We start from the raw sequence: 17822 nt of genomic DNA, 5'->3' as shown, positions 1-17822 counted from the left end.
TGCTGTGTTCTCATTGGCCGACTCCGGGTCCCAGCCCGGAAGCCGGCGCGGCAGTTCCCGCGTGGCCGGCGTTGGGCTGGCGGGTAGCGGGGCCCCTGGCCCCAGCCGTGACCCCTGACCCCGCGGCGCCATGGCAACGGCGTTCAGCAGCGACGGGGAGGCCGCGCTGCGGCGGGCGCTGAGTCCGGCGGCGGCGGCGGCGGCGCCGCGCGGGGACCTCGACGCCTTCTACGAGACGGGCCGAGCCGCCGCTTTCGTGCGGGAGGGCGCGTTCCGCAAGGTGCGTCGGGCCGGGCCGGGCCGGGCCGGGCCGGGGGGCGGGCCGAGGCCTGCGGCGCCGCGTCTCCCCGGGCCTCACCCCCTGCCCCCTCAGGTCGCCCTGCAGTTCCCCGACGAGCTCCTGGCGGACGCGGCGGCGGTGGCAGCCCGCATGGAGGCGGCGACCGGCGCCGAGATGTACGTCCTGGGGGACACCACGTACGGCAGGTCGGTGCGGGCCGGGGGGGCTGTGTCCCGGGCGCCCTGCCCGCCTCCACGGGGCCCTTCGCGGGGAGGGGGGGCGGTCGGCGCCGGCCCTGCTGCTCGGGGCCAGCAAGGGCTCCCTCTCTTGCCTCGCCTCCGCAGCGGGCCCCGGCAGGGCTGCCGAGGGGCCGGGGGCTGCCCGGGCTGGAGGCCGCAGCACCGGGGAGGGGGGTGGGGAGGAGGGAGAGGAGCTCTGCGGTGCTGGGCCTGCGTGCCTGCCCGATGGCCCTGGCTGACTCTGGGCCCTCCCTGCAGCTGCTGTGTGGATGAAGTGGCTGCCGAGCACGCGGGTGCCGAGGCACTGGTGCACTACGGCCCAGCCTGCCTCAGCCCCTGCGGAAGGCTGCCAGTGCTGCACATCTTCGGACGGCAGCCCCTGGACGTCGAGCGCTGTGCGGGGGCCTTCCGGGAGCTCTACCCTGACCGGCAGAGCCACGTGGTGGTGCTGAGTGATGTGGTCTATGCCCATGCGATGGGTGAGTGCTCTGGGACAGCAAGGGGGTCTCTAGTAGTGCTCTAGGCTCTGCAAAGTTGCCAGGGAGAAATACTATCAGCCTTGATTTCTGTGCTCTCCTCCCCATAACCTGCCACCTCTGCTGTGCCAGCTCTGCAGGACAGGTTTGTGCTCGTGTTTCATTCCCGCTCTTTTCTCCCTTCAGGGGAGTTGGAGCAGCAGTTGTGCCAGGAGTACCCCAACGTTGTCTTCTCCAGGGTCGTGTGCGGGGACCCTCCCAGGCCAGCGCTGCCTGGGGAAGTGCAGCAGTTTGGCCGTCAGTTCTCCGTGGAGGCACCGGGAGGGCTGCAGGACTGCTCCATGTTCTACGTGGGAGCTGAGGGCCTGGCCCTCACCAGCTTCATGCTCACCTGGAACTGCTGCCCCTTCAGCTCTTTTGACCCTGCCACTGGCTGTGGCCGCCGCGAGACGCTCAACATCAACCGGGCCCTGATGCGGCGCCTTTACCTGGTGGAGCGGGCCCGGGACGCTGGGGTGGTGGGCATCCTGGTGGGCACTCTTGGCGTGGCAGGCTACCTGGCTGTGCTGCAGCACCTCCGGGAGTTGCTGTGCCGGGCTGGCAAGCGCAGCTACACGCTGGCTGTGGGGAAGCCAAACCCCGCCAAGCTGGCCAACTTCTTGGAAGTGGACGTCTTCGTCCTGGTGGCCTGCGCTCAGAACTCCCTGCTGGACTCCAGCGACTTCTACCGGCCCATAGTGACCCCCTATGAGCTGGAGCTGGCCTGTAACCCGGCTCGGGAATGGACTGGGAGCTACCTCACTGACTTCCGAGACCTGCTGCCAGGTAACGGCTGGGAACCAGCTGTGGGGAGCAGTACGTGCTGCCCTGCTCCCATCCCTACTGGCTGTGGTCACCCAGCTCAGTGCTGGTGGCAGGGTGGGCGTGAACTCCGGGCTAACACTACTGTTTCCTGGCAGGTGCCTGTGCTCACGTCGAGCTCCCGCCGGCAGTCTGTGCAGAGGAGGCTGTTCCCGACATCTCGCTGATCACGGGGGAAATGCGTGCTGTCTGTCTCTGCGACCCCCTGGCCCCCCAGCCACCCCCCAGCACCACCCTGGCCTGCAGGGACCAGACACGGGCAGTTGCAGAGATCAGCCCTGCTGGTTCGTGCTTTGGTTTCACGGCTGGGTGAGTCGCAGCACAGGGGCAGTGCTGCCTCCCTGCTCTCTGGTAACAGCTCCCTCCTCTCTCCCCTCCCAGCCTCCTTCCTGGAGTCCCGCAGCTGGCGGGGCCTGGAGCAGCAGCTGGGGAAGACACCCATTTCCAAGGCCGTGCAGGGCCGGCGAGGGATTGCCATCGCCTACGAGGATGAGGGCCGCGAGGAACCCTGATGCTGCAGCAGCGTGGGCACCCGTCCAGGAGCAGGGCAGTGCCACATGGAAGGTCCTGGACCTGTCCTGATGTAGGGTGTTGGACCTGCGAGGATCTAAGGAGGGTCTGGACTTTGTTCCAGGTAGGGCAGGGAAGCTGCCTCCAGCTGGCCCTGTGCTGGCTGCAGCCCTGGAGCCTGTAGCACCCCAGTGGGGGAGAGCAGGAGGTGCACGTGCGTTCAGTGACGCCCACAGCATGCTGGGGACCACAGCCAGGGCAGCAGCAGGGCTGAGACAAGGCGCTTGGCCCAGACCTGGCCTCCAGGGGCTCACTCCATCACCTAGTCAATAGGAGTTTCAGCACTACTGGGAAGAAGGCACAAGTCTCGCACTGAGCTGTCAGGGCCAGGAGTTGGGGCTTCTCTGGTTATTATTATTAACTAAAGCTGAACTAAAAGGAGCATTGTTATGCGTGAACTGTCTTCTAGCATAAAACATGGGCTGAAGAATGCAGACTTGGGGTGATATCAGAGGTCCCAGGTGAAAACACAGATCACAGCACTTGCCACAGGAGTGCAGCCTTATGAATTAGGTAAAACCAGTCGAAGAGAACAGAAAGAGTAATTGGGAACCCCTGAAAAGAGAGAGCCCACTAGCATATCCTGCTAAGAAACTAAAGCAGATTACATAGAGGGGGCTGCAGGTGTGAACAAGCCCCCAGCTGCTGTGATGAACAGGACTGGGGTACATCCAGTCAGTGCTGCAGGGAGGCTCCCATGTGCAAAGGGACGGGAGTCTGTGGCCCTGCCTGTGGGGCAGAACTGCTTCTGCTTACTCCTCCAGTCTGCATTTGGCCCATGCGCCTCATGTGCCCACTGGCGCCTCCTGCAGGGCTAGCAGCCAGAGCCAGCACTGCAGGCAGGGCACAGCCACCAGCTCCGGGTAGCTCCTGCCTCCTCACCTTGCCTGGTGCAGGCTAGCGCACCCCAGAGGAAGCAATGCACGGCTAGGGCAGGCAGCTGCTGGTGCTAGTCCTGGTCCTGCAATCCCCTGTCTTGCTTCTGGACCCCTGAGGGAGAGCTGCTGACAAGGGTGGGCCTAAGGAAAGAGTTAAGAGTTCCCTGTCCCTTGTGCTTTATAACCCCAAGGAGGAGGATGGACCTGTCCTAGGCCGAACCAGCCTGCAGCAGGGACAGCACCTCAGCTGAGGGAGCTGTGTCTACAACCCCACACCAGAGCCCAGCTGCAGGGCAGCCTGAGCAGAAGGACATCCCTGGGCAGCACAGTCTGCTCCTGTCTGCTCCCTACAGGAGCAGAGCACAGGCCCTGGAGAGCAGTGCCCTCTCTGCCCTCCTGGCCAGCAGCCCCGTGCTTTCCCCCATGTCCCCCTGAGTCTGTTACAACCTCATGGTAGTCTCCAGCCACTCATTCCCTGGGCCAACAGCTGCTTCCACTCATGTTCCTGCTGCCTCTCCTGCAGCCAGAGACGAACCGGAGGCTTTGAAGAGCCCCAAAACACTTGATTTAACCTCCTCCTTGTCCCTCCAGATGGGCTCTTCCCCAGAGAAAAGGGGCAGTCAAAGTCTAGGCACTGCAATAATGACAGCTACAACATAGAAATATCCTTAATATAATTAGGTGCAGGGCCTCCCCCCTCCCAACCACACATACAAACTAGCAGGGGGTGAGACCCCCCTGCACAGCCAGTCACTGCCACGGGCACAGAGGCAGCCTCCCTGCCCCAGGGAGCAGGCGCCCACGGGAGAGTGCTGGGGAAGGGCCGGCAGCCCAGCCGCAGTGCAGCGCGGGGCAGTCCGTGCTGGGGCAGTCCTGCCCAGGCTCCCCCTCCCCACTGCCCCCGGCGTCCTGCAGCCGGCACTCCCGTCCCCTGCGAGGGGGGAGCATGCTGGGGGAACAGAGATGCTGACACCAAGATGCAGCCACCAATTCTAGCTGAGGAGCGTCCCGAGTGGGTTAATTCTAGTTGGAGGGTTATTCTACGAGCCGTACTGCAGCAGCGCAGGGAGGATGGGGGGCTTCCTTGCAGGGAAGAGCTGGTCTGAGCAAACTGTCCGCATTCCTGGCCAGGTGCTCAGTAGTCTGCTGTGTACTCTGTGCCGTGCAGCCCTCGGCACAGCAGGGTGAACTCCTTCACCATCTCCTTCGCTCGCCGCTTGTTCACACGCTCTCTGCTAACACAAACAGAGGGGGACAAACATGAGGCAGGCAGGAGGGGCAGGGACTGCAGCACGCAGTCTCACAGCAGGGGTTATTCCCACCCCACAGGGCCAGAGCCATTGCCTGGCCACCGCAGCACAGCAGCGAGGGACGCACAAACCTGAGGATCTGCTGGCTGAAAGTCTCTTTCTGCTCAGGGCTGACGCGGGCCGAGGGGAAGCCATCCTGCTGCATGGCCTCCTTGATCCAGATGCTCAGGTAGCTGAAGCAGTGCTTATTCAAGGCAAAGAGGATTTCTGCAAAGTGATCCATGAGGCTGCGGGAGGCCTGGCCGCCAATGCCCTGCGACAGAGCAGACAGACCCTGCTGAGCCCTGTGCTGGTGGGTGCTAAACTCAGCGCAGTGGTCGCTGTCTCAGAAAACCAGGGAGACCGGGTGTCATCGTGCCTGCACCCACCCCCGCTCCCAGGCCCTCTGCCTCCAGCTCTGCAGGGGATGCTCCCTGGGCACAGAGCTCAGAGCTGCCCAGGGGCCTGCCCAGGAGCCCATGGTCCCTGTGTCACTCACCTCCAGCACAGCCTGCAGCAGCACCTTGCCATTTTCATGCACAACTTGTCCCACCGGGGCGATCTCTCCGCAGCGAGGCAGCAGCTCCGTCTGCAACACACAGTCCAGGCCAGTCAGCGCTAAAGCAGGCTCTGGGCAGCAGCTCCCTCACCTGACCTTGGTCTGGGGCATCCCCCAGTGCACAAGAGGCCCCAGAACTTCCCTCCTGCTCTCCGCCCTCCCAGCTCTTGGCTTCTAGAAAGGTCTGAGCTGGATAGGGAAGGAAGGGGATAGGCTTAGGGAGAGAGCGTCTCATGCTGGCAGCTCTGGAGAGCCAGCAGCATATCCCTTGCGGGGTGGGGGTGGGGGTGGGGGGGGAATGCTACATGATCTAGGGATGAACAAACATGCCTGAGGAAGCCACGATACTCACAAAAAAGCCACAGGATGCTTTGACTGTTGGGGCCTCAGGGAACTTGAGGGAAAGGACACCTGTGGGCAGAAGGCATTCAGGTTAGCAGCCAGAAACCCCACACACCTTCCCAAAACAGCTTTGTGGTACCCCAGGCACCCTAGCTGGTCTGTTCCCAAGCCTGCAGGAGGAGCAGGCTGGTTTCTCAGCAGAGGGGTCTGGAGTACATCTCTGCATGAATAACATGTGTGCCCATGCTCAGGGAACTCACCACACTGAAACACTGCTTTGACATCCAGGTTGCTGCACAGGAAGAGGTCCGGCTTCCTTTTCAGAGCCTGCAAGGCACACAGATGGACAGAATAAACACAACTCTACGGAGGCAGCCAGAAAGACGCCTAGGAACCTGGTGCCCCAGACAGCCTCTGCCTGGACACGCACTTACCTGGGCACGCTCATGATACACAGCAGATTTACACAGCACAGAAGGAAACCATCATTTTTACCCTCAACAAAGTGTCAGTCAAACATCCAGGCACTACAGTCAGGGAACTGACCCCAAGAGCTGAGGATAGATGCCAAGGTGGTGTGCACACAAATGCTTCAGACACAGACACAGGACAGAGGTTTCCTGTCCCAACAGAGCAGGACAGGCAGAGGCAGCGCTCCTGGGATAGGGGCAGCCATGCAGGGCCCAGCAGAGAACAGACATCGCTGTGTTTTGTTGTTCTTCTCTTGAGGACTCTGGGGTCACAGCAGTAAGTTCAAGCACTAACCTAGTGTTTGCCCCCAGTCTGGACCAGCAAAGTACTCCATTTTGGCTCCAGGACAGAGAAGGTATTGAGAAGCCAATGCTGCTTGGCACTTCCTGAGCAACAAGTATGAGATCAGAAAAGCTTTGTTTCCTCTGCCTGGCGATCCCATTAGCCACTGTGAAGTTCAGCTCTGCTGTTGCACTGCTGCTGTGGCCACCTGAGCTGAGGTGCAACAGGGTCACTGCCATGCAATGGCTTGCCCCCTGCACCATGCTGGCATCCTGTGGCATGGCAGGGGGGCAGTTACCAGACAGAAGCACTTCAACCTGCACTTGCCACTCCACGGGAAAGGTTTCTGCCCTGCCATAGGGAGCCCCACTGCACAGGAGGGCCACGTCTGTGCCCTGACCAGGATGTCATCCTGCTCACAGCTGTAGGCCAGCACTGGGGACAGCAGCCCCCTATCCTGTCCCGCTGTCACTGCAACACTGGGGACAGCAGCCACAGCTCTTCTAGGATGACAGACTTGCAGCAGGGTGGCCCTCCTCTGTTCCTGGAGGGCTGAGAGCCCAAGCTGGGAGCCTGGCTCCTTCCCATACTCAAGCCTTGGGCTGAGTTGTGTGCAGAGCCACTGCAGCACGGCATAACCTTGCTGCCCTCTGAGCCTGCTTCCCAGGATGACAGCAAGGACAGCCTTCGGCTAGCAGCGCTCAGGAGACACGGCCATCTGCCCCAGCCATGGCCTCCACTGGGAGCAAAATCCAGTTATTTTTCCACCCCTTCTTCTCTAGGGACAGCCCATGTCCGGTCAGTGCTGGGAACGTACATCAGAGATTAGAAAACTGAGCAGCAGGTTTCAGGGTTACCCCACCTCCTTTCAGACCCTTTGTATCACGCACTGCAGGAGAGGACCCTGATTTGGGACACCAAAGGCATCCCTAGAGTACAGTCTCAGTGATCAGCTTCCAGGCTAGATACACAGGAGGCTTCACTGCTGTGACTGGGACCAGATTATACTTGTGTGTGTATATACAAACTGTATGCATCACTCCTGATGACATGCTAGAGATAACCTCTGATAGCTAGCCGCTGTGCAATGGTTTAGAAACATGCCCACTCATCACAGCTACTGTGCTCTCATCATAGAGGTCTAGCCAGCCCTGTACTGGACAGTCTGCAGGATGCTTCTTAGATTTAGTCACAGAAGACTCTCTTCCCCCCACCTCAGCCCCCAGCCCTTCTTTGGGTTCCCAGTATGGTGACTAAGAGCCCTCTCCCCCCAAGCAGCACTTCGTTGGCAAGGGTAGTTAACCCTCTGGTGATACCATCCAGCCATAGGTTCCTGTCCTCTGCCACTCCAGGGGGCCACTTTTAACCCACATCCTATGCACCACAAAACTGTTCAGCTGGCACAAGAGTCTTCCAACAAGCTCAGGTAACAAAAGCCACCTACCTGCATGGTGCTTCTCCTAGCCAAACAGAGCAGCAGTAGCCAGAGACCCCAAGCTCTCCCGCAGGCTCACGGCAGCACCTGCTTCTCATTCCGGCAATGTCACGGGGAAAACATGGTCTGATATTGGAAGTGCTCCTTCCCATAGGACACCTCCACCCAGGGAGCACAGAGCGCAGGCCCAGTCTGGACACGCAGTAGCACACGTCTGATGTAGACAGAGAAGCTTTCTTCTCTGTGTGATGGGGCCCAATGGGGCTTTTCCAGTCAGAAGTCTGTACCAGGTAGGTCCAGGTGCTTTCCCCAGCAACAGGAACCCTGCTCCAGCCCCATGAACTCTCAATACCAATCTGCCCTCTCCCTGTCTGGTGCCAGGGCACCTCCCAAACGCTGGGCTAGCAAAAGGAGCCGTGACCAGGGCAGGTGTTTAAATATCAGCCTTTTCAGAAACTGCAGCCTCCCCCCTCTGTCCTTTGCTGCAGCAGACAAAGTGCTGCACTAGCTCTCCAGCAAGGGCTGTTGCACCCCTTCCTGTTCAGCAAACTGAAAAGTCTCAGTGGAGAAGAACTAGGCCTGGCACAGAAAGGACAGTGAGTTCTCTCCTCCACAGCAGTCGAGAGACCCCTCAGATACATCTTCAGAGTAGGCTCCTCTTCTACAGCTTACTCTTCAGAGACAGGGAGGAAGGGACGGAACAAGAGAGGCCACTGAGACCCGACTCTTCCAGCAAGCCTTAGATACAAGGGAAGACCTACACAGCCAATTCTTGCAGCACAGAAAAACCCTCTCATATCTGGCTAGGAAACTCTTACCACTGCATTAACAGGGGCATTGTGGTTGCAGATCCTGCAAAGATGCAATCTCAGGGCTTCTGTCCCTCAGCTCATCTCTTTGAGGGTTAGCATCAGAGCACACCACTGTTTCTTCCCAGGATGTATGCTCGATGGAGCAGAGCGTCCAGCTTAGGAATGGCACAGGAACTTGGCTGGTCACCAGGCCCTGCGAGGGACGGTCAGAGCCCACCTGCCCAGCCTAGCTCCAACACAGCAGGACACAGAGCAGCCTGCTCACTGCAGCTCAGCAAGGCACCCACGACTCCCAGTCAGAGCAGGTCCTGTGGAGAGCTAAAGGACTCTGCTGCCCATCCCGGGGAGAAGGGCTGTGCTGCTCACCTGACCTGCCTGCATGCTGAGCTCCTCTGCAGTGACAATGCCGGCTAGAGAGAAACAGCTCTGCCTGCACTGCTATACAGCCTTGGTTACTCAGGGAGGAGTTCAAGAAGAAAGCAAGGTGGAGGACGTGCAGTGGGCTGAGCATCCTGGCCAGCCGCTGGCTAGGCCATCACAAAAGGCACTGCATCGTCTGCCCAGCAAGGCCCTACTTGCACAGTCATCCCTTGGACTCCTAGTCAAGTCAGGTGGCATCACCACAGCACTGTGGAGATCTGTGCTGGTGTACAGAGCACCATCAGGGTGGATGGATGTGTCCACAGCCCCTCGGTGAGGAGGTAGGCTGGAGAGTGCCTCCTGCAGCAATACCCAGCAGCCCAGCCTGCTAGGAGCTGGGGCTCTGACACAGCCTGGAGCACCTCCCAAAGCCAGCAGGTCCTGCTGGAGGCAGAGACACTCTCCTGGGCCAAGAACCAGCCTTCCAGGCAGCTTTGAACTCGGGAAGGAGGCAAAACGCTTCTCTCAATAGCAAAGCCAGGGAGAAGGGAGACAGCTTAGCTAAAGAGCTAGCAGGAGAGAAAGAACTGTTCCTGCACAATCTCCAAATAACAGGCAAGATGGGACATGGGAGAAAGCCGGGCTGCGGTTTACACCCCTGGGAACCCAATACAGAGCAACCACACTGCAACTCTGAAGACGCATACGAGCGATACCGGCAAGCAGGAGGCGACAGGTCAGAGAGGGCCCTGTGGGTGAGAACTCTCGAACGTCGGAACCTACTGCCTTGTTGCCTGGGTGCCGACCTTGGGGTAAACACCAGCCACCACTGCTTTGTAATCCCGGGCATGGACGCTCCAGATACAAGGGAGAGGCGCTGACCACTGTGGTCCTCAAGGTGAGACACTAACCGTGGGTATGGAAGCACTGATGCTCCAGACCTTCTGACAAAGGATGCAAGTACCGGTCAGTGTATGCTTACGGCAAATGCTTACTTTATGCTTTAAGTCTAAAAGTCTGAGTAATAAAAATAACTGCAAGGACTCTAGCTTTTGTAAGACTTTTGGCTTACACTCCTGGTCCAGTGCTATCCACCGGGCTGGCCAGTCCCCTAGGGAGCAAGGTAAAAAGCTGCAGCTGATGAATTTCCAGGAATAAGAGACTAGTAAAATGATCGGCAGCACTTACAGGAGAGTCCCACAGCCTGGTAATCATGCCCAAATAAATAGGATTTCAGCTGACTTTATGATGCAAGTTGTACAGACAGCTCCTACGGTGCTTGTGAGAGAGAGTTAATGTGCAGGTATTAAGAGATGGGAGCAAGCAGGAGCCAGAAGGGCATGTTTCCTCTCTTCACAAGATTGGCAAGAAGGAAACAACTGGTTATAATTGTAGTATCCACATCTTTAAGTCACAGAAAAAAGGCCACGAAATGATCCAAGGGCTAGGGAGAACAGGCTCCAGAAACACCTTTTAAAAAGCTGAGTCATCAGAAAGTACTGAGATGACCTGCTGACAGAGGAAGAGGACAAAAACAGTGCCTGGAAGGAGAAACCAGACAAATTTGAACCAGGGAAGGTGACACATTTCTACCAAGGTGATTAACCACAGGAACAGACTGCCAAGGAAGTGGGAAAATCTCCACCTTGACGCACAGGTACAAACCCAATGATGCTCTGATATAAGCATCAGCCAAACAACGGACCGACCACTCTACAGTCGGAACGTGTTTGGATATAACAGCCTCTGCCACATAAAAAGACAGAGTAGCTCTAAAATTCTCTCCAACTTTAATCCTGCGCATCTACAAATGCTCAAGAACATCACTGGAGAACACGTTTCTCTGGAGGAGGGCAGGCCATGCTGTGGAAGCTGGACACATCTGTGCTGTCAGCTAGCTCTTGAAGTCCTGAGAACAAAAAGCCAGGGGAGATGTGATATCCCTTAGGTTCTTGATGTGTTTCAAAGCACCCTGCCAGGTCATCAGTCCTGGAACACAGGCAGACACAGGAAGAGGAGGAAACCCTTGGAACAAGTCATGCACGTGACGAGAGAGGAAGGGGATGGGATCCTTCAGTCTCCATGGGGCTGCTGGAATAAAAAGCCTAGGAAGAGATCAGGCATCTGTTGGAGGTGGTGTCACGCCAGCAGGAAGTCAGTCATCTCACAATGACCAAAGACAGAGCAGCCACATGTTCCGGCAGCAGTACCTGGACCCAGCCTTCCCTCCAGAGGATTCAGATCGGGGCAGACAGGACTGTCTGGAAGAGACAGGCATGCCATGAATACACATGCTGCCAGCAGGCTGTCTCAGCATCTGCCTACAGAGAAACATGCTCCGTCCTACCCAGGAAGGCCAGTGTGTAGTAGAGTTTCCCAGCAGACGGGATAGGTAGTGTTTGCTCTCACAGCATGACTAATGGAAATACAGCACAGCTGCACTTTTCTCTCCAAAAGAACACAAATATGCTGTGTCCAGACACAGAGAAGGACCCCAAGCTACAGAGAAATTCAGCATCTTCCAAAGGAAAAAAGAACAGGATGGGAAGAGTCTGAAGAGGTTGCCTAATCCTTTACCCATCTCACGGCAGGATCAGCTCTACCTTCCCTCCAAGGAGCAACAGGTTTGTTGAGAATCAGTTCCAGCCCTCCGAATGACAGCCGCTTCCCACGTGATCTCCATGCTGTTAGAAAGATTTGCTACTGCCTAACCTGAACTCTTTTCTGTGATTTCATCCTGTTACCTTTTGTCCCAGCCAAAGTGAACGAAAGCAGAATTTTTACCCACGTCTGTGGAATTACCTTTTATATACCTGAAGACTCATGTAACTCCTCAGGCTTCCATCAGTCTTTCCTCCCTGTCATGTTTACAAGCTGCTGACCATTCTTGATGCTTTTTCTCTGTGCTCTCTCTGGTCCATATCTACAAAAATGTCGTGCGCCAAATTGGGCATGGTGCTCCAGTTGAGGTCTTGCCAATGCTGAGCAGCAAGGAAGGATAAGGATACCTTCATGAACCTCACATACACCTCCCATTTACTGATCCTCGTGTTTGAGGACCTTGTAAAAAAGTTACAACTTTCAAAACTGGCATCAATAAAATTTATAAATGCTTCCTAATAGCATCATAATCATTTCACATCTTTCAACAGGAAAAGAGGAGAATAAAATGCTGCAATACTAGTTGAGAGACAAGACTGGTCTCAGCGGGACCTGGATTTCAAAGTAATATATATGGACAATGCTTAAAAAGTTAGGTGTGGTTCCCCCACCCCACTCCATGCCAGCTCCATCCAGCAAAGCCTGCACATGGGACAAGCAGCCATCAGAGGGGGCTAACAGTTTAACAACCGGGACAAGCCAGACACCCACACAGAAGTTTGGCTGAGCTGGGTGACTGAAAGCCAGCACAGCCCACACACAGCTCTTGTACCTGCTTCAGTGGGTTGTCAGCTGTGTGACTGAGCAGCCACCGTGACAAAGACTGTATCTAACTATCAGGAATATCCAGTTTAAAAAGGACAGACACATTTCAGAGACACAGATATGCTGTAACTCACAGTGCTGAGACTCACTGCAGACCCACTAGGTCAGACCACAAGTTCATCTACTCCAGTGCCCTGTCTCAGACAGTGGAAAAAGCAGATGTCTGGGAAGGGCTAAGCAAGGTAAGCAGATGGACACTCCCAAGAGCTTCTCCCAGCTTCCAGCTATTCACAGCTCAAACATCCTGAGCTAGGGAACGTTTATGTATTGAAACACACTCAGTGGATTTTTCTTCCATGAGCTCTTCCTGCCTTGTGTAATTAGAGGTCTTGCCATTACAGAAATTAAGCAGAAAGTGACCCTGCTAGGCCCCTTCTCACTGCCAGCACCTCCAGAGCATTTTCCATTGCTACAGGAAATGCTCCGCTCCCTCTAGGTAGGTGCCGGGGAACGTGCCTCACACTGGGGAACTTAATACTCACATCAAGCATGTCAGGGCTTCTCCCTCAGTTGCCATAGCAGATTCAAGAGCAAGCCAGACTCCTGTTCCTCTCAACAGGTGTATATACACACACAGCATAGTACAGGCCCTCCCTACCCACTGCCAGCGGTGAAGTGTCAGCCCTGCTCCTCAGATCCCGCACCACAGCCCACGGCTCCCTGCCACACTGGCAGCACGACTGGCTTTGCCCTGGGCAATCCCTGCCACAGCTGCTGCTGGCAAAGTGCTTCAGGGGCTGCTGTGCCTGTTCGGCAAAGCGCCTCCGGCAGCAAGAGGAACACAGTAGGACAAGGCAGGCAGATCGGCCAGAGGAGGCGCTGTGTTACAGCAAGGAGAGCCTCAGCAGAGCTGCAGGTCCACAGGTCCTTGGACACAAAGGCCCTTTCCATCCCACTTGCTTCTGCTGAAGAGGGACAGGCAAGCAGCTCCTCCAGACACAAACTTTCTGTGGCTGCTCAGCCAGGCTGAGGGCTGGGTGTCAACGAGCTGATGTCACCGGATTGCTCCTAGGCTGCAGATACGGGAGCTACTGTCACCACCTCTCGGCCACCATCCCAAGGAGCTGTGGGGCATTAGGCAGTAAGGCACGGTAGGAGCCCAGGATTGCAGGCAGACTGGGCACAGAGAGCCAGGCAGCTCCCAGGGCCTGACAGGCCCAGGCCAAGATGCCATCACAGGCATGTTGCTCCCTTCAGCAGATGGTTCAGAGCTGAACCCTGGCTGCTGCTGCCTGCAGCTACAGGCAGAGACCGCCTTGCTGGATGAGCAGCGCAGCACCAGACTCAGGCAAATATTGCCTAGTACTGCGTGCACAGGGCTTTCCTCCCACCAGCAGCAGAGCTCGGGCCCTGGGGAAAGCCAGCCAGCTCAGTCTGTCCCTGCCCAGGAAGACCCATCACAGGGGGAAGGTAGAAGAGTAGGAAAATGACCACTTAATGCTCTAATTTTCTGTCACCCAAGTGTGACTGTGGCAGCAGCCGAAAGTGTCCCATGCTGGCTTCTGCTGTGCCCGAGGCCAGGTGAGAGCGAGGGGGGGGCAGCTCCTAGGCTGCCTTGTGCAGAAAAGGGCACTGCCCTGGGGATGGTGCAAACCCAGAACTAAAGGAGAATGTTTTGTTTTCAACTTCCACGGAAACAGATGGAGAAACTCGATATTCAACTAAAAGGAAAAAAACGTTGTCAACAGAAAGCTAAAAATAGGTTTAAATTGAATTAAAAAGAGAAAGAGAGAGAACAGAAAGTGAATGAATAAGAAACTAAAACACACCTGTGCCAGGAGTTGCATAAATGAATCAACAATATCAGGATGATCCCTGGGCCCTAAAATATAATAAAGATGTAACTTAAGAGAAAAATCATACAAACAGCAACTCAACATCATATAGTTATGTGATACAGAAAGAATTTACAAGTGAAAACAGGAGTGTAGGGGAGGAGGGGTGTGTGGGGAAAGGGATGGGCAACATGAGCAGCTTGAAGCAAGTTAAAGAAACAAAACATACAAAAAATCATGAAACTTGGAGAACCCAAGAACAGAAAGAAACTGCAAAGGAACGGGTCTGAAGCCCCAGGATCTCCAGCAAGCACCTGGGTGCTGCAGAGCCAAGGAGATCTTCATGTCCTTGGGGAGGAAGAGGAGGAGGAGAAGGAGCTAGCTGGGCACCATCTCCACAAGGAGAATTAGAGCTTTTGCATTGTGGGGACTGAGTGGGTGTCTTCAGAGTACCATTTGGTCCTGGAAGATAACTGCAAGTGAACGACAACACCTCAGCAAACACTTGACAGGCCCTGCGGGGCTCAGGCGTGCACATGCTTGTCACCAGCCTCAGCTGCTCAAGAGCCCCTGGCACAGCTGCCCTCCCACCCCTTCCCAGATGTTCTCCAAGCCCCTCAGTCCAGGACCTACCCAAAGGTCTTTCCCCCAGGGTCCTTCTGGGAGAGACCAGTTTAGTGCCCAGAGATCTCCATGCGAGCACCACTCACCCTACCTTGGCATCTGATTCTTTGCACAGACACATCACGGCCCCCGTGGGGTCAAGCGTCCCACCCTCTCCTGCTGCATTTGTGCTCAGACAGCAGAATCTGCTTGCCCTGCTCAGGGCTGAATGACCACAGAAGATGACCCCCGAGGTGGGAACACAACCCTGGGCACACAGTGAGCTGGGCAGCCACTTGCCTGAGCAAAGCTCATGTTCAAGCACCGGCACAACTTGGGCTCTGTCCCCTCACCAACCACCCCTCCCTTTTCTCTTGCAGACATGCCTGCTGCTGCCCTGGGGCACCTCTGCCTCCCTGGGTTCTGAGCCGAGACGATTTTACTGTACATACATCCACATGCCACTGACAGAAGCGGGGATATGATCTCTGCATAAGCCCAGCTCACTTGCCCATGACCCAAGTGACACTTTAACACAGAAGGATTTGCTCAGACTGAGCTGTCCCAAGGAAGCACAGGCCCTCATAGATCCCCCACCTCTCTAAGGAGCTCTGGGCCTTGTACTGGGGGAAGGCATCATGTTACCCAGCATCAGGCTGTGAATACAAAACAAGACCTGTTGGGCGCCGTACAAGAACCACTGAGGTGCTGAATGACCACAGCCAGTAGCTCCCCTGTGCACTTGTCCCTGTCATGGGACAAGTCACCAGGAGGCTGAAGGGAGGGGCCTGTCCTAACCCTATTTGCTTTTTGTAGTGAGTGGGTAATGCAGGAAGCAAGCCAAACACAGGACTGTCCCCTGCACGGGGATGATGGGCATAGCAGTGGCTCTGAAAAGGTAGTTCGCCAGGTGTTCAGAGACATCTTTCTGCTTATACAAGGGCTTGATTCCCGGCCATTACAAGCGCTGCTGGCCCACAGACAAAGGCCAGCATCTCCCCCTGAATGGAGCCTCGCTGCCACCTGGGACTGGAGCTCCTGCTCTTCCCCTTGCAACACAGCAAGACACCCAGTTCCGGTGCAGAACCAGGCTGCCACTTGAGTTCAGAGTCTTACACTGGGGTTTCCTGCTTCTGCAGCCCTGCAAGGAAGGTACCCACCTTCCAGGGGTTGGGATGAATCCAAGAACAGGCATGGCCCCGTTAGCCTAGTTAGGAGTGAAAACACAGCCATTCCTGGTAAGATGCCTCCAGACCTCATGCATGCAACAGCCTGAAAATAGCCCCGGCACGAAGAAGAATCAATCACACGTACCTTGCTGGAAAAGGGTCAGCGTGACTGAGGTAACGAGCAAGAAGAGGGCCTTGATGGGAGGGAAGTGGGCAGGCTCATGAGCAAAGATGTGAACCAGCTGCAAGAGACAGAGAAGGATTGAAGCTGCTGCTGTCCCTGCACACTCCCAGCCCTCCTGGGGAACGGCAGCCTGGCTGGACAGCACAGGACTTTCTTCATCCATCGCAGCCACAGCGGGGAGAAGCCAGGGATGCATGCTTCAGACCAGGGTGCAGCGATATATGTATTAACCCATAATAGAGAGGGCCGGGCTTGTCTCTGCATGGAGGTCACTGCTTCAGTAGAAGCAGAGAACACCGCCTGTGATGGTGACCAGCCCAGAGCAGTGAGATTAGATCACTAAATGCACGGGATACCAAGGCTAGGCAGGAGCAAGAGGCAGCTAGCAGGAAGCCTTGTGAAGCACTGAGAGATGTGGTGCGGCAAAGGCAAGGAGGGACACGAGCCCTGTTCTCCAGTCCAGAATCTGCCTCACATGCAAACCTCCTGGGCTGCAGGCATGAGTGGAGGCAGCCTGGGGGCCCCGCTGCTGCAACACCAGCCCAGCTTACACAGCTCCTTACCTGCCGCGTGAGGTCGATGGCAGAGGCCTGGGGGATGGTGCTATACATCTGCCCCAGCATCTCACACAGCTGAGGTACCATGGGGGCAAAATCATCCAGAAGGGTCTTCACAGACTTCTCAAAGATGGCACAGACAGACTGTGGGAGAGGAGGGACAGAATGAGCAGTAGGCTTCAGGAAACCCTCTTCTAGTGGGGCAGGGCTTGACAGACAGGTGCCAAGGGAGGGAAGAGGTGGCAACGAGACATGGAAGACAGCCAGGCAGAGGGCTCAGATTTGCTGTGGTGACGCTGTCCTACTCTGTGGCGCAGGATGCTCCCACTGCTCTCCCCAGACACCAGGATACACCCCTGCAGCAGGAAGGCATCCTGAGTGCCAGGGAGAACAGTGCCTGATGGGATGCTGCACCTGGAAATCCCTAGACTGAGTGAACTACAGAAATTCCAGAAGAGGAACACAGGTGTGGGTCAGAGCAGAGCTCTCCACTTAGGGAACACAGACAAGCACTCAGTAGACCTCACCTCTCACCTCACTGATGATAGCAGGATCTCAATAACTGGAGAGGAGTAGAGCTGATCTGGGCAACAGACAGATAAGTGTAGCAGGATGGTGCTACCGACAGCAAACAGTACCGGTGTTTTGGGCAACCCAGGAAGACATTCCAATTACAAGGGGATGGAATTGCCTACAACAGGTTGGCAGCATCACCCAGTGCCTGTCCTTTCCTACCCGTCATTTAGGTGCAAGGGCAAAGGCAGAGCTGCACACAGTAACACGTGAGGAGCCTGGTTACCTCTACCACCTGGGCATCATTCAGCCACTTGCTGAGGACCTTCTGTATGAGCTGGAAGACTTGCTGCAGAACCACCACCACCTGCAAAGAACAAGACAGGCTGAAGAGAATTGGCCCCTATGGCACTTGGGAGAGGAGATTCAATGCTAAGTACAGCCTGGATCCAAACCTTCAGGGACTACTGCCCCCTGCCCTCTCTGAAGCTGGGAAACTTCATTCCCTGCTGAAGCATGCCTAGCACAGCTCAAAACTGGCAGGTAGCGCCTGCATGTCTTCAGACCAGTGCCCAGCCAACAGGGATCTTGCAAGAAACCTCTGTCCACCTCAGAAGCAGTGGGAAGAGCCGAGGGAGCTATTTTAGCTGGAATGCACCAGCACTACCCTGTCCGTGGTAA

General features: G+C 56.3%; 2 protein-coding genes across 5 annotated transcripts in view; one reads left to right on the top strand and one right to left on the bottom strand.

Moving 5' to 3' along the window:
* Window positions 1-25: 25 nt before the first annotated feature.
* DPH2 (diphthamide biosynthesis 2) lies at window positions 26-2807 on the top strand. 2 transcript variants are annotated; one of them, XM_068952883.1, is made up of 6 exons: window positions 26-280; window positions 374-486; window positions 778-998; window positions 1182-1820; window positions 1955-2140; window positions 2238-2807. In XM_068952883.1, the coding sequence occupies exons 1-6, from the start codon at window positions 131-133 to the stop codon at window positions 2366-2368; spliced, it is 1440 nt and encodes a 479-aa protein (XP_068808984.1). In that variant the 5' UTR covers window positions 26-130; the 3' UTR covers window positions 2369-2807. The 2 variants fall into 2 exon arrangements, with proteins under 2 accessions (XP_068808984.1, XP_068808985.1); XM_068952884.1 differs by having other exon boundaries at window positions 38-280; window positions 374-456.
* Window positions 2808-3961: 1154 nt separating this feature from the next.
* The window catches only part of IPO13 (importin 13), a 42758-nt gene continuing 28897 nt past the window's right edge, over window positions 3962-17822 (bottom strand). For 2 of the 3 annotated variants that reach the window (XM_068952881.1, XM_068952882.1), the window contains exons 12-20: window positions 17428-17508; window positions 16635-16772; window positions 16033-16129; window positions 14110-14162; window positions 5755-5821; window positions 5505-5563; window positions 5093-5182; window positions 4686-4867; window positions 3962-4536 (exon numbers count right to left, since the gene is read on the bottom strand). In XM_068952881.1, coding sequence (XP_068808982.1) covers window positions 4440-4536; window positions 4686-4867; window positions 5093-5182; window positions 5505-5563; window positions 5755-5821; window positions 14110-14162; window positions 16033-16129; window positions 16635-16772; window positions 17428-17508 — 864 coding nt within the window. In that variant the 3' untranslated portion in view covers window positions 3962-4439. Of the gene's footprint in view, window positions 4540-4685; window positions 4868-5092; window positions 5183-5504; window positions 5564-5754; window positions 5822-14109; window positions 14163-16032; window positions 16130-16634; window positions 16773-17427; window positions 17509-17822 lie in introns of all 3 variants that reach the window. The other variant, XM_068952880.1, reaches the window with a different exon arrangement.

This window comes from Struthio camelus, chromosome 8, assembly GCF_040807025.1.
Source record: "Struthio camelus isolate bStrCam1 chromosome 8, bStrCam1.hap1, whole genome shotgun sequence".
NCBI lineage: Eukaryota > Metazoa > Chordata > Aves > Struthioniformes > Struthionidae > Struthio > Struthio camelus.
The sequence above is the reverse complement of the archived record's forward strand: the minus strand, read 5'-3'. Positions and strand labels throughout refer to the sequence as shown.

Bases quoted from the DNA above. Each gene is read 5' to 3' on its own strand.
- DPH2 (XM_068952883.1), top strand. From the start codon at position 131: ATGGCAACGGCGTTCAGCAGCGACGGGGAGGCCGCGCTGCGGCGGGCG. The intron at 487-777 runs GTCGGTGCGGGC...CCCTCCCTGCAG, and splicing joins GGGGACACCACGTACGGCAG to CTGCTGTGTGGATGAAGTGG. The intron at 2,141-2,237 runs GTTCGTGCTTTG...CTCCCCTCCCAG, and splicing joins TGCAGAGATCAGCCCTGCTG to CCTCCTTCCTGGAGTCCCGC.